The sequence below is a fragment of the Oncorhynchus kisutch genome, linkage group LG8 (assembly GCF_002021735.2).
Source record: "Oncorhynchus kisutch isolate 150728-3 linkage group LG8, Okis_V2, whole genome shotgun sequence".
Classification (NCBI taxonomy): domain Eukaryota; kingdom Metazoa; phylum Chordata; class Actinopteri; order Salmoniformes; family Salmonidae; genus Oncorhynchus; species Oncorhynchus kisutch.
Genome location: NC_034181.2, coordinates 10,969,634 through 10,987,133, shown reverse-complemented (window position 1 = coordinate 10,987,133; position 17,500 = coordinate 10,969,634). Strand labels below are relative to the sequence as shown.

At 44.4% G+C, this 17,500-nt stretch overlaps 1 protein-coding gene and 2 non-coding genes across 3 annotated transcripts in view; 2 read left to right on the top strand and 1 right to left on the bottom strand.

Annotated features, from left to right (window-relative positions):
- The window catches only part of LOC116374784 (uncharacterized 51.9 kDa protein in rps4-rps11 intergenic region-like), a 15,502-nt gene extending 6,637 nt beyond the window's left edge, over positions 1 to 8,865 (top strand). The window contains exon 4 of the mRNA XM_031829494.1: positions 8,776 to 8,865. Coding sequence (XP_031685354.1) covers positions 8,776 to 8,865 — 90 coding nt within the window. The remainder of the gene's footprint in view (positions 1 to 8,775) is intronic.
- Positions 8,866 to 11,191: 2,326 nt separating this feature from the next.
- trnaw-cca (transfer RNA tryptophan (anticodon CCA)) lies at positions 11,192 to 11,263 on the bottom strand. The gene has a single exon. It is a non-coding gene; the product is annotated as a tRNA-Trp (tRNA).
- Positions 11,264 to 11,477: 214 nt separating this feature from the next.
- Positions 11,478 to 11,549, top strand: trnaw-cca (transfer RNA tryptophan (anticodon CCA)). Its single transcript has one exon. It is a non-coding gene; the product is annotated as a tRNA-Trp (tRNA).
- Positions 11,550 to 17,500: the final 5,951 nt, after the last annotated feature.

Here is a 17,500-nt window from a genome sequence, read left to right as displayed (position 1 = left end):
GTTGTGGTTGTTTCCTCTGGAAAGACTAATGCCCTCCAAGGGAAACCTGTTGTGGTTGTTTCCTCTGGAAAGACTAATGCCCTCCAAGGGAAACCTGTTGTGGTTGTTTCCTCTGGAAAGACTAATGCCCTCCAAGGGAAACCTGTTGTGGTTGTTTCCTCTGGAAAGACTAATGCCCTCCAAGGGAAACCTGTTGTGGTTGTTTCCTCTGGAAAGACTAATGCCCTCCAAGGGAAACCTGTTGTGGTTGTTTCCTCTGGAAAGACTAATGCCCTCCAAGGGAAACCTGTTGTGGTTGTTTCCTCTGGAAAGACTAATGCCCTCCAAGGGAAACCTGTTGTGGTTGTTTCCTCTGGAAAGACTAATGCCCTCCAAGGGAAACCTGTTGTGGTTGTTTCCTCTGGAAAGACTAATGCCCTCCAAGGGAAACCTGTTGTGGTTGTTTCCTCTGGAAAGACTGACTAATGCCCTCCAAGGGAAACCTGTTGTGGTTGTTTCCTCTGGAAAGACTAATGCCCTCCAAGGGAAACCTGTTGTGGTTGTTTCCTCTGGAAAGACTAATGCCCTCCAAGGGAAACCTGTTGTGGTTGTTTCCTCTGGAAAGACTAATGCCCTCCAAGGGAAACCTGTTGTGGTTGTTTCCTCTGGAAAGACTGACTAATGCCCTCCAAGGGAAACCTGTTGTGGTTGTTTCCTCTGGAAAGACTAATGCCCTCCAAGGGAAACCTGTTGTGGTTGTTTCCTCTGGAAAGACTGACTAATGCCCTCCAAGGGAAACCTGTTGTGGTTGTTTCCTCTGGAAAGACTAATGCCCTCCAAGTGAAACCTGTTGTGGTTGTTTCCTCTGGAAAGACTAATGCCCTCCAAGGCAAACCTGTTGTGGTTGTTTCCTCTGGAAAGACTAATGCCCTCCAAGGGAAACCTGTTGTGGTTGTTTCCTCTGGAAAGACTGACTATGCCCTCCAAGGGAAACCTGTTGTGGTTGTTTCCTCTGGAAAGACTAATGCCCTCCAAGTGAAACCTGTTGTGGTTGTTTCCTCTGGAAAGACTAATGCCCTCCAAGGGAAACCTGTTGTGGTTGTTTCCTCTGGAAAGACTGACTAATGCCCTCCAAGGGAAACCTGTTGTGGTTGTTTCCTCTGGAAAGACTGACTAATGCCCTCCAAGGGAAACCTGTTGTGGTTGTTTCCTCTGGAAAGACTGACTAATGCCCTCCAAGGGAAACCTGTTGTGGTTGTTTCCTCTGGAAAGACTGACTAATGCCCTCCAAGTGAAACCTGTTGTGGTTGTTTCCTCTGGAAAGACTGACTATGCCCTCCAAGGGAAACCTGTTGTGGTTGTTTCCTCTGGAAAGACTGACTAATGCCCTCCAAGTGAAACCTGTTGTGGTTGTTTCCTCTGGAAAGACTGACTATGCCCTCCAAGGGAAACCTGTTGTGGTTGTTTCCTCTGGAAAGACTGACTAATGCCCTCCAAGGGAAACCTGTTGTGGTTGTTTCCTCTGGAAAGACTGACTAATGCCCTCCAAGGGAAACCTGTTGTGGTTGTTTCCTCTGGAAAGACTGACTAATGCCCTCCAAGGGAAACCTGTTGTGGTTGTTTCCTCTGGAAAGACTGACTAATGCCCTCCAAGTGAAACCTGTTGTGGTTGTTTCCTCTGGAAAGACTGACTATGCCCTCCAAGGGAAACCTGTTGTGGTTGTTTCCTCTGGAAAGACTGACTAATGCCCTCCAAGTGAAACCTGTTGTGGTTGTTTCCTCTGGAAAGACTGACTATGCCCTCCAAGGGAAACCTGTTGTGGTTGTTTCCTCTGGAAAGACTGACTAATGCCCTCCAAGGGAAACCTGTTGTGGTTGTTTCCTCTGGAAAGACTGACTAATGCCCTCCAAGGGAAACCTGTTGCTGTATATTTGGAGCCCTGTAGTTCGGGTTATAGGAGATGAGGGTGCAAATATACTGTTGAAAGGGATTGCCAACCCATACTGTAACCCACCAAGCATTTGGGTGTTGCTCTTTGTACCATTCTGAATTCTGTGGTAAGGCAGGTCCTCACCAGACATCACCGTCGCCTATGGGTACAAACCCACCGTCGCTGGACCAGACAGGACTGGCAAAAAGTGCTCTTCACTGACGAGTCATGGTTTTGTCTCACCAGAGGTGATGCTCGGATTCGCGTTTATCGTCAAAGGAATGAGCATTACACCAAGGCCTGTACTCTGGAGCGATTTGGAGGGTTTTTCATTTTATTAATTTTTTATTTATCCATTATTTTACCAGGTAAGTTGAGTGAGAACACATTCTCATTTACAGTAACAACTTGGGGAATAGTTACAGGATATGAATGAGCCTATTGTAAACTGGGGATTATTAGGTGACTGTGATGGTTTGAAGGCCAGATTGGGAATTTAGCCAGGTTACCATTCCCTACTCTTACAATAAGTGCCATGGGATGTTTAATGACCTTAGAGAGTCAGGACACCCGTTTAACATCCCATCCAAAAGACAGCAACCTACACAGGGCAGTGTCCCCAATCACTGCCCTGTGGTATTGGGATATTTTTTAGACCAGAGGAAAGAGTGCCTCCTACTGGTCCTCCAACACCACTTCCAGCCATATCTGGGCTCCCATCCAGGGACTGACCAGAACCAACCCTGCTTAGCTTCAAAAACAAGCCAGCAGTGGTATGCAGGGTGGTATGCTGCTGGCTAGTTTAAGGGTCCGTCATGGTCTGTGGCGGTGTGTCACAGCATCATCGGACTGAGCTTGTTGTCATTGCAGGCAATCTCAACGCTGTGCATTACAGGAGGAAACAGACGACTGGAAAACTGAGAGAGAGGGGGGGAGAGAAAGAAGGGAGAGAGAGAAAGAGAAAAAAATTGAGAAAGATAGAACGAGAGAGAAGGATTAATTAGATTTCATTATTTTTACTGGGTCATAGCAACCTCCTCAAGCCTCATACTGCGATCTACAAGTTGTGACCAGTGAACTGCGAGCGCATGCACGTCACCAATTACACACCTCTCCATCGCCATGGTTTCACTTCCTGTCCATGTGGCAAGTCGGCTCTGTTACAACGAAAAGCAGCCTGCCTGTCTGTTGGAAAGATACAAAATCTCCCCTCAAACCAAACCCTCCCCCACAGTATGACTATTATTCTTATGAAGAAACCCACACGTAGGCTAAAATCACATAACAAAAAACACAAAACTGCATCAAGTTATTATATCCTTCAGGCTACACTCTTAGAAAAAAAAGGTGCTATCTAGAACCAAAAAGGGTTATTTGGCTGTCCCCATAAGAGAACCCTTTGAAGAACCCTTTTTGATTCCAGGTAGAACCATTTTGGTTCCAGATAGAACCTTTTTGAGTTCCATGTACCCTTTACACAGAGGGTTCTACATGGAACCCAAAAGAGTTATACCTGGAACCAAAAACAGTTCTCCCAAAAAAGGGTTCTATCTGGAACCAAAAAGGGTTCTCTTATGGGGACAGCCAAAGAACCCTTTGGAACTTTGTTTTCTAAAAGTGTAGGAATCACATATATACTGCCTAGATATGTTTGAATGAAACCATTATTTTATCTTTCAGTTACTTCAACCCCCATATACCAACTGTCATATCCAGAAGCACTAGCATAGCATATCACATAATGCACCAAGACCAGGATTCAAATTCTGGATCCCTGTGTCTATCTAGGAAAATGACCTTTCCTCAAGGCTAAGATATGTTTGACTGCTTAAACAGTAAAGTAACTAAGCAAATGACAGAGGAAGGGAAGGGGGAGGGGGAGAAAGGGAAGGGGGAGGGGGAGAAAGTGCCTGTCAGGGTTTATTTTTCCACTTTTCTCTCTCACAAATGTTTTCTTTAAACAGACAACCCCCTGTGGCGTGGTTAAAAGTGCCTGTTTGTGCTTGTGGGGAAGAACACAGACAGTCAATGTGATCACAGGACACGCGCGCGCACATACACACGCACATGATTAAACCTCCCAAGAAATGTGAAATCTTATTTGATTTTCGTGCTAACCTCCCACTGATTTGAGACCTCCTGTAGAGACTAGTAGAATTCATGTTAGAGCCTCTGTTTGTACAGTTTGTCCTATATCTCAACGTCAAAGGACTGATGCAACATTAAACAGTCCTACAGTATATTGAGCTTGTGGACCAAAGGTCAATAAGTCAAGGATCAATATGTGTTCTCTTTGGACTAATGATCTGTTTAATCTATGACTTGGGAGATCACAGAACACAAACAACTCTTACTGGAAGGAGCTAAATTGGGTCAGATTCCACAGGTTAAAACTAGGGATGGAAAGAAGCCGAACATTATGCTTTATAACATACGTTGCACAAGATAAGAACAAAAATAATGTAGTTAATTATTGTTTGAACCATAAATGAAAAACACAGAGTACATTTATGTTTTATTTCACCTTTATTTAACCAGGTAGGCTAGTTGAGAACAAGTTCTCATTTGCAACTGCGACCTGGCCAAGATAAAGCATAGCAGTGTGAACAGACAACACAGAGTTACACATGGAGTAAACAATAAACAAGCCAATAACACAATAAACAAGCCAATGACACAATAAACAAGCCAATAACACAATAAACAAGCCAATGACACAATAAACAAGCCAATGACACAATAAACAAGCCAATGACACAATAAACAAGCCAATGACACAATAAACAAGCCAATGACACAATAAACAAGCCAATGACACAATAAACAAGCCAATGACACAATAAACAAGCCAATGACACAATAAACAAGCCAATGACACAATAAACAAGCCAATGACACAATAAACAAGCCAATGACACAATAAACAAGCCAATGACACAATAAACAAGCCAATAACACAATAAACAAGCCAATGACACAATAAACAAGCCAATGACACAATAAACAAGCCAATGACACAATAAACAAGCCAATGACACAGTAGAAAAAAAGAAAGTCTATATACAGTGTGTGCAAAAGGCATGAGGAGGTAGGGAATAAATAGGCCATAGGAGCGAATAATTACTATTTAGCAGATTAACACTAGAGTGATAAATGAGCAGATGATGATGTGCAAGTAGAGATACTGGTGTGCAAAAGAGCAGAAAAGTAAATAAAATAAAAACAGTATGGGGATGAGGTAGGTAGATTGGATGGGCTATTTACAGATGGACTATGTACAGCTGCAGCGATCGGTTAGCTGCTCAGATAGTTGATGTTTAAAGTTGGTGAGGGAAATAAAAGTCTCCAACTTCAGCGATTTTTGCAATTCGTTCCAATCACTGGCAGCAGAGAACTGGAAGGAAAGGCGACCAAATAAGGTGTTGGCTTTGGGGATGATCAGTGAGCTATACCTGCTGGAACGTGTGCTACGGGTGGGTGTTGTTAACGTGACTAGTGAACTGAGATAAGGCGGAGCTTTACCTAGCATGGACTTGTAGATGACCTGGAGCCAGTGGGTCTGGCAACAATATGTAGTGAGGGCCAGCCGACTAGAGCATACAGGTCGCAGTGGTGGGTGGTATAAGGTGATTTGGTAACAAAACGGATGGCACTGTGATAGACTGCATCCAGTTTGCTGAGTAGAGTGTTGGAAGCTATTTAGTAGATGACATCGCCGAAGTCGAGGATCAGTAGGATGGTCAGTTTTACTAGGGTAAGTTCGGCGGTGTGAGTGAAGGAGGCTTTGTTGCGAAATAGAAAGCAGATTCTAGATTTGATTTTGGATTGGAGATGAGTCTGGAAGGAGAGTTTACAGTCAGACATCTAGGTATTTATAGTTGTCCACATATTCTAGGTCGGAACCGTCCAGGGTGGTGATGCTAGTCAGGCGGGCGGGTGCAGGCAGCGAACGGTTGAAAAGCATGCATTTGGTTTTACTAGCGTTTAAGAGCAGTTGGAGGCCATGGAAGGAGTGTTGTATGGCATCGAAGCTCGTTTGGAGATTAGTTAGCACAGTGTCCAAGGAAGGGCCAGAAGTATACAGAATGGTGTCGTCTGCGTAGAGGTGGATTAGGGAATCGCCCTCAGCAAGAGCAACATCATTGATATATACAGAGAAAAGAGTCGGCCCGAGAATTGAACCCTGTGGTACCCCATAGAGACTGCCAGAGGTCCGGACAACATGCCCTCCGATTTGACACACTGAACTCTGTCTGCAAAGTAGTTGGTGAACCAGGCGAGGCAGTCATTAAAAAACCAAGGCTATTGAGTCTGCTGATAAGAATATGGTGATTGACAGAGTCGAAAGCCTTGGCCAGGTCGATGAAGACGGCTGCACAGTACTGTCTTTTATCGATGGCGGTTATGATGTCGTTTAGTACCTTGAGCGTGGCTGAGGTGCACCCGTGACCAGGTCGGAAGCCGGATTGCACAGCGGAGAAGGTACGGTGGGATTCGAAATGGTCAGTGATCTGTTTGTTAACTTGGCTTTCAAAGACTTTAGAAAGGCAGGGCAGGATGGATATAGGTATTTAACAGTTTGGGTCTAGAGTGTCACCCCCTTTGAAGAGGGGGATGACCGCGGCAGCATTCCAATCTTTAGGGATCTCGGACGATACGAAAGAGAGGTTGAACAGGCTGGTAATAGGGGTTGCAACAATGGCGGCGGATAGTTTTAGAAAGAGAAGGTCCAGATTGTCTAGGCCAGCTGATTTGTACGGATCCAGATTTTGCAGCTCTTTCAGAACTTCAGTGGTGACCGTGTTACCTAGCCTCAGTGCAGTGGGCAGCTGGGAGGAGGTGCTCTTGTTCTCCATGGACTTTACAGTGTCCCAGAACTTTTTGGAGTTAGAGCTACAGGATGCGAATTTCTGCTTGAAAAAGCTGGCCTTTGCTTTCCTGACTCCAATTTATAAACAACGTAAATTTAAACAAACTCTGTATCGCCTCAAAACATGGTTAACACTTTCATTTTGATATCAAAACATGGTTAACACTTTCATTTTGATATCAAAACATGGTTAACACTATCATTTTGATATCAAAACATGGTTAACACTTTCATTTTGATATCAAAACATGGTTAACACTTTCATTTTGATATCAAAACATGGTTAACACTATCATTTTGATATCAAAACATGGTTAACACTATCATTTTGATATCAAAACATGGTTAACACATTCATTTTGATATCAAAACATGGTTAACACTATCATTTTGATATCATGGATGGTCAGTCCTTGCATCCATAGCTCTGTCTATGAATTTGAGTGGTAGCATTTCTCCAGCCTCATCCCTCAGCTTTTGAGGACACTGTTTGTTTTTGTCTCGATGACGGACTCTAGCTTTAAAGGTTCAGTTTAGTCACAATTCAGTTTTTTCCTATGTTTTGTAAAAGAGCGAGAAAAAAACTGTGTGATCAGTGCTATTTCCTTATAGTTGCTGGTTGAAAAAACACTTCACACAGGACCTTGTAATCAACAGGACTTGCATGGGTGGAAATTTGGCTTGCCTGGTGACATCAAGTTAATAGACCAATAACAAAGAGAGTACAAACCTCTCTGCCAATAGCAGCTAGTTTTCATCTTACATATCCCTCCCATTAGGCCCCTCACTCAGACCATTCCCAGACGGTACTTACAACATTTTTGTTTGAAAATTGTATTTTTTTGCTAAAAAGCTATTTTTGATTCTTTATTGATCGTTTTAATGGAACTCTATGACCGTAAGGTACTTAATTGTTACCCAGAAATGATTTGGTATTGAGATAAAAACAGCTGCATTGGGCCTTTAATATCTGCAAACGGTAAATCTGTCACAGAACAGATATTTCATTGAGAGCTATTCACCTTCATATTTCACATCACAGGCCAGCCTTTTGACTTCACAACCTTTCACACTACAAACATGCCTCTCTCTCTCCTGGTCTGCCATGTTCACATTCTCAACTAATCAGCAATAGAGAGGCCTTTCCATAATTGAAGAGTAAATATTGAATTTTCAGCGGCTGGCTTTGTTGTTGTGAGATTAATACAGTTGGCTAAAAAAGCACAAGGACACAGAATTGTGCAATCCGGAATATTCCAATTTACTTTTACTGCAGTGGGCTAAATCAGGGTCACACAGAGTGTTTCTTGGTAGTCTTAAACAAATCTACTTTAAAACAAAAGTATATAACTCACAGACATGGTTATGGGCTTAAAAAGAAGAAGACACTGGTACCATGTCAGATATAGAGTTGAAATGTATTACATTTTAGGTTTGCATCCCAGTATTACACTTTATATACATCACAGAAGACTGAAATATAACTAAACTATTTGACATAGTAACACCAGATTTTCTGTGTTTATTGTCTTTTTTTTAACGTTGATTAATTATGAAATCCTGATTTTTCTAACAGTCCACCCATGAGGCCACGAGGTCATTTGAATGCAGGAAAGGGATTCCAAACCCCCACAAGTGTTGATAAAAACCAGCAAACAATATCAACTCTACTGACTTTCTCCTTGACCAGATCACATGATCAAGGAAAAATGCCTGATCTTAACAGTGTGGTCTAGACCGAGTGCTCAGAACTGAACCTGAATGAGAGGTTAGGATGAAAGAGTTATTGTCTCTCCTCATGTCTCCCCCTCCTTGTTTTCTGTCTCCATACCTCCCTCTTTCTCAGAGGTTAAGACATATCGGTTCAAAGTCAGACTGCGTCGGCATTCCTGCAATGTGTGATGGATGCCCCTTCCCACTCCCCACCCCCATCGCCATCAATTCTCTGCCCCTCTCCATTTTCCACTCACATCCCCCTCTCCCCCTCTCCCACAGAACTTCCCCCCTCTGGGTGTCTACAAGGCCTTTGACCCTACCCAGGGGCAGTTTACTCCCCCTCCCCCCATCCAAGGAGAAAACACATAACAGCTAATCACAAAAGGATAAGGACGCTAGAAGGTTCTCTGCTGAGTCAAAACATTGGGGGGAAAGCACACAGCAGGAATGGTGATAACAAGATTAGCAGTACAAGTTATTTTATTCCATGCCTTCAGCAATATTTGGCAATTTTGGCATATGGTCTGAACAAGGGGATGAAAACAACACATAATCATGCTATTGAAATAACCTTTGACCTGATAACAGTAATTTCATTAACACATAATTGACATTAACACATAATTGACATTCCTCCACACTCTAAAAGACAACTGTGTAAGCACTGAATTCAATATGCAGTAGCTCTCAACCAGTCTACTTAGGGTCTACTCAAACAGGCAGGGTAGAGAGATAGAGGGGTTGGGGGGTAGGGCGGTAGGGCGTATGGTGGTAGGTTGGTAGGGGGTAGGGGGGTAGGGGGTAAAGGGGTATGGGGTAGGGCGTATGTTGGTAGGGCGAATGGTGGTATGGGGTAGGGCGTATGGTGCTAGGGGGTAGGGCGTATGGTGGTAGGGGTTGGGCGTATGGTGCTAAGGGGTAGGGCGTATGGTGGTAGGGGGTAGGGCGACAACCGGTGGAAATTATAGGCAATTAGCAATACACCCCCAATAAAGGAGTGTTTCTGCAGGTGACCACAGACCACTTCTCAGTTCCTATGCTTCCTGGCTGATGTTTTGGTCACTTTTGAATGCTGGTGGTGCTTTCACTCTAGTAGTAGCATGAGACGGAGTCTACAACCCACACAAGTGGCTCAGGTAGTGCAGCTCATCCAGGATGGTACATCAATGCGAGCTGTGGCAAGAAGGTTTGCTGTGTTTGTCAGCGTAGTGTCCAGAGCATGGAGGCGCTACCAGGAGACAGGGCAGTACATCAGGAGATGTGGAGGAGGCCGTAGGAGTGCAACAACCCAGCAGCAGGACCGCTCCTCCGCCTTTGTGCAAGGAGGAGCAGGAAGAACACTGCCAGAGCCCTGCAAAATGACCTCCAGCAGGCCACAAATGTGCATGTGTCTGCTCAAACGGTCAGAAACAGACTCCATGAGGGTGGTATGAGGGCCCGACGTCCACAGGTGGGGATTGTGCTTACAGCCCAACACTGTGCAGGACGTTTGGCATTTGCCAGAGAACACCAAGATTGGCAAATTCGCCACTGGCGCCCTGTGCTCTTCACAGATGAAAGCAGGTTCACACTGAGCACATGTGACAGACGTGACAGTCTGGAGACGCTGTGGAGAACATTCTGCTGCCTGCAACATCCTCCAGCATGACCGATTTGTGGGGTGGCATTTCTTTGGGGGTCCGCACAGCCCTCCATGTGCTCGCCAGAGGTAGCCTGACTGCCATTAGGTACCGAGATGAGATCCTCAGACCCCTTGTGAGACCATATGCTGATGCGGTTGGCCCTGGGTTCCTCCTAATGCAAGACAATGCTAGACCTCATGTGGCTGGAGTGTGTCAGCAGTTCCTGCAAGAGGAAGACATTGATGCTATGGACTGGCCCGCCCATTCCCCAGACCTGAATCCAATTGAGCACATCTGGGACATCATGTCTCGCTCCATCCACCAACGCCACGTTGCCCCACAGACTGTCCAGGAGTTGGCAGATGCTTTAGTCCAGGTCTGGGAGGAGATCCCTCAGGACACCATCCGCCACCTCATCAGGAGCATGCCCAGGCGTTGTAGGGAGGTCATACAGGCACGTGGAGGCCACACACACTACTGAGCCTAATTTGGACTTGTTTTAAGGACATTACATCAAAGTTGGATCAGCCTGTAGTGTGGTTTTCCACTTTAATTTTGAGTGTCACTCCAAATCCAGACCTCCATGGGTTGATACATTTGATTTCCATTGATCATTTTTGTGTGATTTTGTTGGCAGCACATTCAACTATGTAAAGAAAAAAGTATTTAATAAGAATATTTATTTCATTCAGATCTAGGATGTGTTATTTTAGTGTTCCCTTTATTTTTTTTGAGCAGTGTATATTATATATCTATAAATATATATAATAAAAAAATTGAGGAGCATTTTTCTCTCTCTGATTAGTATTTTTGTCCAGTCGTACTGGAATAATAAAAGCTTTGTTCACAAATGTTGAGGACTTTTTTTTTGCATTATAAAAAATGTATCATAATTTAGATTTATCAGGGGATGCTGCAGCACCCCTACTTCCTGCGCCAATGTTGATATCCAGATACAATGTTAGCACTAGGTGTAAATGGGGCCTCTGTTGTCCCCTAAAGCCGTATATGTTCAGAAGCTATTTCATCTTTAATCTTTATTGAAACCCAGTTTTCAATCGAGCTCAAAAATTTGACCCCGACGTGATTTGAACACGCAACCTTCTGATCTGGAGTCAGACGCGCTACCGTTGCGCCACGAGGTCAGATAATGTAGCTTTAAATCTGTCTAGATTGTGAAAGTGCTTGTCGGCACAAGGTGGTCAGTATCTCATGTCGTACTCACGCCCATGAAACGCACGGAATGGTTACGCGACCAACCGCGCAGTGGCTGTGGCATGACATCAGTGATATATTTTCCTGGAGAAAAGTTCGATGTTGCATCCTATAAAACCTCTCAGATGCAAATCTTTATTACATGACTTCGTGGCGCAACGGTAGCGCGTCTGACTCCAGATCAGAAGGTTGCGTGTTCGAATCACGTCGGGGTCAAATGTTTTGCTCTTGAAAGAGAGTTTGCTTGCTCTAACCAGTAGTGGAGGGAAAAGGCTACTAAATCATCATGAAAAATAGAGGAAAACAGTCTAGTCTCGCAGTCAGGCAATATTATCGTCAGAGAATGGTTTATACATTCCAGGAAAGGTTAAGATGTTTTTAATATGGTCTGCTGTGAGTTGCTTATACAGCCGTACAAATAAATAACAAATAGACAGCTATCATCAATCAGTCTGTTATTATTATTGATGATGTATCTGTACCTCGATGGCGACACAGAGGTCAGGTAAGCAAAACACCCAGGGCTGTAAGCCACCCAGCACCTTGTGGAAGACCTGGGGTCGCACCTTGGGGGTCCGCTCGTCTGCGAAGCGGCTCAGTTTCTGCAGCACCCGGCCCAGCACCCGGTCCTTGGACACCTAGCAGGCAGACTGTTCACAGGCACGTATAAACACACTCAGAAACATACAGTACACACACAACTATACATGCTTGTGTATGTGTGTGTAGTTACCACACACACACACACACACACACACACACACACACACACACACACACACACACACACACACACACACACACACACACACACACACACACACACACACACACACACACACACACACACACACATATATATATATATACATACTTACATGAGGAAGCAGACACATTCCAACATTCAAATCCCTGTAATGGGTATTACAAGCATCATCCCACACGTTGTTGTTTTTGCTGCTGAAGGGAATTTTTATTTATTTTTATACCTCAGTTATCGACTTGGTCACATGACAAGGGACATGGGGAGATTGGATCACATGATGCAGGGACTGAAACCTCTGGATGCCTCTTTCTGTGCAGAGAGAGAGGGAGAGGAGAGGAGAGAGAGGAGTGAGAGAAGGAGAGAGAGAGAGAGAGAGAGGGAGAGAGAGAGGGAGAGACGGGGGAGAGAGACAGAGGGAGAGGAGAGCAGAGAGAAGGTGGAAGAGAGAGAGAGGGGCCAGAGAGCAAGAGAGAGAGAGAAGGTGGAAGAGAAGAAGAGGAGAAGGAAGGATAAGGAGAGGCAAGGAGAGGAGAGAGAGGGAGAGAGAGAAGGACAGAGGAGAGAGAGAGGGAGAGAGGGAGAGGAGACGGAGGGAGAGGAGAGGAGAGAGAGGGACAGAGGAGAGCAGAGAGAGGGAGAGAGGTGAGCAGAGAGGGGAGGGAGAGAGAAAGGGGGAATCTGGCAAAAAAATACTTGAATCAGCTATATAATTCTGCAAAAATATCCTCAGTGTTCAAAGTAAAACACCAAATAATGCATGCAGAGCAGAATTAGGCCAATACCCGCTAATTATCGAAATCCAGAAAAGAGCCGTTAAATTGTACAACCACCTAAAAGGAAGCAATTCCCAAACTTTCCATAACAAAGCCATCACCTAAAACCTCTCCCTCATTGTGAGCAAGACAAAGGAGCTGATCATGGACTACAGGTAACAGAGGGCTGAGCACGCCCCCATCCACATCAACAGGGCTGTAGTGGAGCTGATCATGGACTACAGGTAACGGAGGGCTGAGCACGCCCCCATCCACATCGACGGGGCTGTAGTGGAGCTGGTCATGGACTACAGGTAACGGAGGGCTGAGCACGTCCCCATCCACATCGACGGGGCTGTAGTGGAGCTAGTCATGGACTACAGGTAACGGAGGGCTGAGCACGCCCCCATCCACATCGACGGGGCTGTAGTGGAGCTGGTCATGGACTACAGGTAACGGAGGGCTGAGCACTCCCCCATCCACATCGACGGGGCTGTAGTGGAGCTGGTCATGGACTACAGGTAACGGAGGGCTGAGCACGCCCCCATCCACATCGACGGGACTGTAGTGGAGCTGATCGTGGACTACAGGTGACGGAGGGCTTAGCACGCCCCCATCCACATCGACGGGACTGTAGTGGAGCTGATCGTGGACTACAGGTAACAGAGGGCTGAGCACGCCCCCATCCACATCGACAGGGCAGTAGTGGAGCTGATCATGGACTACAGGTAACGGAGGGCTGAGCACGCCCCCATCCACATCGACAGGGCTGTAGTGGAGCTGATCATGGACTACAGGTAACGGAGGGCTGAGCACGCCCCCATCCACATCGATGGGGCTGTAGTGGAGCTGGTCAATGACTACAGGTAACGGAGGGCTGAGCACTCCCCCATCCACATCGACGGGGCTGTAGTGGAGCTGGTCATGGACTACAGGTAATGGAGGGCTGAGCACGCCCCCATCCACATCGACGGGGCTGTAGTGGAGCTGGTCATGGACTACAGGTAACGGAGGGCTGAGCACGCCCCCATCCACATCGACGGGGCTGTAGTGGAGCTGGTCAAGAGCTTCAAGCTCCTTGGTGTCCACATCACCAACAAACTATCATGGTCCAAACACAGCAAGACAGTTGTGAAGTGGGCACGACAAAGCCTATTCCCCCTCAGGAGACTGAAAAGATTTGGCATGGGTCCCTAGATCCTCAAAACATTCTACAGCTGCACCATCGACAGGTGTGGCACTGTGAAAGAGGAGAAAGGGAAGGGATAGTGAGATGCATACAGGTGCGATACTTTATCCTCTGACATTTACCTTAATTAATTTAGCAGACACAGAATCACATAACAGGGTCTAACAGGGGAATTTAAAGTCATATTTACTTAGAGTGATTAACACAATGTTGAGCATATTTTGAGTTTACATCATTGAATCGTCGTGATACTGCTTGGCTAGTTTCCCAGATGCGAGGGTTGTACTTGTTCAGTGACCAATTCAGTGTTGGTCAAAGGTCCTGGGTGACCAGGCAGTATGATGCTGTTTCCTAGAATGCTCCCTCTTATCTTTCTGCTGGGAATAAAGTAAACGAGATGCATGTTTTTCGAGAGGTCAATGTTGTCGTGAGAAACTGAACATCTTGTGCCAACCAGCTCTTCTAAAGCCCTAACATATCAGACAGCGTCTAGAGCCCTAACACCTCAGGCAGCTTCTAGAGCCCTAACACCTCAGGCAGCTTCTAGAGCCCTAACACCTCGGGCAGCTTCTAGAGCCCTAACACCTCAGGCAGCTTCTAGACCCCTAACACCGCGGGCAGCTTCTAGAGCCCTAACACCTCAGGCAGCTTCTAGAGCCCTAACACCTCAGGCAGCTTCTAGAGCCCTAACACCTCAGGCAGCTTGTAGAGCCCTAACACCTCAGGCAGCTTCTAGAGCCCTAACACCTCAGGCAGCTTCTAGAGCCCTAACACCTCAGGCAGCTTCTAGAGCCCTAACACCTAACACCTCAGGCAGCTTCTAGAGCCCTAACACCCCAGGCAGCTTCTAGAGCCCTAACACCTCGGGCAGCTTCTAGAGCCCTAACACCTCAGGCAGCTTCTAGAGCCCTAACACCTTATGGTTATGGAGTATAGTTAGTTATTGCAGTTAGTTAGGGAGTATTGTTAGTTATTACAGTTCGTTAGGGATTATAGTTGGTTATTACAGTTAGTTAGGGAGTATAGTTAGTTATTACAGCTTGTTAGGGAGTATAGTTAGTTGTTACAGGTAGGTAGGGAGTATAGCTAGTTATTACAGTTAGTTAGGGAGTATAGTTAGTTATTACAGTTAGTTAGGGAGTATAGTTAGTTATTCGAGTTAGTCAGGGATTATAGCTAGTTATCACAGTTAATGAGGGAGTGTAGTTAGTTATTACAGTTAGTTAGGGAGTATAGTTAGTTAGTTATTACAGTTAGTTAGGGAGTATAGTTAGTTAGTTATTACAGTTAGTTAGGGAGTATAGTTAGTTAGTTATTACAGTTAGTTAGGGAGTATAGTTAGTTAGTTATTACAGTTAGTTAGGGAGTATAGTTAGTTATTCGAGTTAGTCAGGGATTATAGCTAGTTATCACAGTTAATGAGGGAGTGTAGTTAGTTATTACAGCTTGTTAGGGAGTATAGTTAGTTAGTTATTACAGTTAGTTAGGGAGTAGAGTTAGTTATTACAGTTAGTTAAGGAGTATAGTTAGTTAGTTATTACAGCTTGTTAGGGAGTATAGTTAGTTAGTTATTACAGTTAGTTAGGGAGTAGAGTTAGTTATTACAGTTAGTTAGGGAGTATCGTTAGTTATTACAGTTAGTTAAGGAGTATAGTTAGTTAGTTATTACAGTTAGTTAGGGAGTATAGTTAGTTATTACAGTTAGTTAGGGAGTATCGTTAGTTATTACAGTTAGTTAGGGAGTATAGTTAGTTATTACAGTTAGTTAGGGAGTATCGTTAGTTACTACAGTTACTTAGGGCTTTTCACATCAGATGAAATGCATCTCACCCTGGGGCTGGTCTCAACATGGGGTTGTAACCCTAGGCTGGGCGGAAAATTATAATTATGCAAACGTCTAAATTGCTAGCCTTATCACCCTTGGGTCACCCGTAGGTTATAAACAACCTTTTACACAATCAACATTAATCAACAATAGCTCTCACCCTAATTCCAAGAGTCTCTACATACCCAACCATTTCAGAACATTCCTTAGATCACTTCAAGTCAACTTTGAACTGATGGCTGAACAACATGTTAAAGGAAGTTGATAAGAGACCAAGGAAGAGTAGATAGAAGCATAACGGCCAGAAAGGGGGCTGTTATGTGGGTCCAAGGTTGTTTGCCCACTGCCTAGAGGATGGTGCCTGTAACTGTCAGTCAAAGTGTCATTGCCATGGTTCTGATTCTCCTCTGGACCATTGAAGTCTTTGGTGGCACTCTGGTTGACCGAATCCAGAAGCATCTGAAGGTCTGTGGAGAGATACTAGTTTCAAACAGGAGAAACGACATTTCCACCTTTAGATTTTGTGGCGTAGAGAACGTTAAGATATCAGACAGGGGAGGAGATATTAATACAACTCTGAGTAAAAGAGAATGTTTTGGGATTTTCACCCCCAGACATTATTTCCTAAAGGACTTAATGATGTATGTTATGTTGTGAATTTGAACATGAATTATACCCCTATTTATGTTTACTCTGATGTTTTTCGTACGATGTACCCAATGATTTATGAAAACTCATTGTGGTTTAACAGACGTGTTTAACACGTCTTATTTACACACTTTATTTGAATATTTATGAAATGTGTAATGTTATATTTGGTAGCATTTATTTGTTTTTCCTTTGCCTCCAACCCCTTTCGTTAAATGGAACGGATGTGGGTGTGGCTAGGTCTACTTAAGGGTGCTAATTTAAGAACCTCACAAAAGCTCTGAAAAAGGCAGTGAGGTCGGTACGTAAAGCTTATTAAAGATCAGTGATTCTGTCAAGACCAGTGTGCGGTTTCCTTTTTCCTTCATCCTGTGGAGAGATTATTCTTTTTTTAAACATGACAAGCTATGGATTTTATTTTCAAAAGTTGACCTGATATCTCTGTAGAATGTGATTCACTTTTTCAATTGGTTCATTAAGAAGAACAGGAGACTATCGTCACTGTTGAATGAAAACCTCTTATCTGCAAAACTTTTCAGGAAGTGGAAAATATCATTTTCAAACATTAGAATCTACTTTGATAAACATTTCTTGGTCCTAGAGTCATGAAATATTCAGGGTACATTTTGGGGAGTTACTGCTTTCAATACATGTCAAACAATGACAGCAACGCCATGTATTGAGAAGATCTGAAGGTATCAGTGTCCCTCAGCTCAGAGTAATGTATTGAGAAGATCTGAAGGTATCAGTGTCCCTCAGCTCAGAGTAATGTATTTAGAAGATCTGAAGGTATCAGTGTCCCTCAGTTCAGAGTAATGTATTGAGAAGATCTGAAGGTATCAGTGTCCCTCAGCTCAGAGTAATGTATTGAGAAGATCTGAAGGTATCAGTGTCCCTCAGCTCAGAGTAATGTATTGAGAAGATCTGAAGGTATCAGTGTCCCTCAGCTCAGAGTAATGTATTGAGAAGATCTGAAGGTATCAGTGT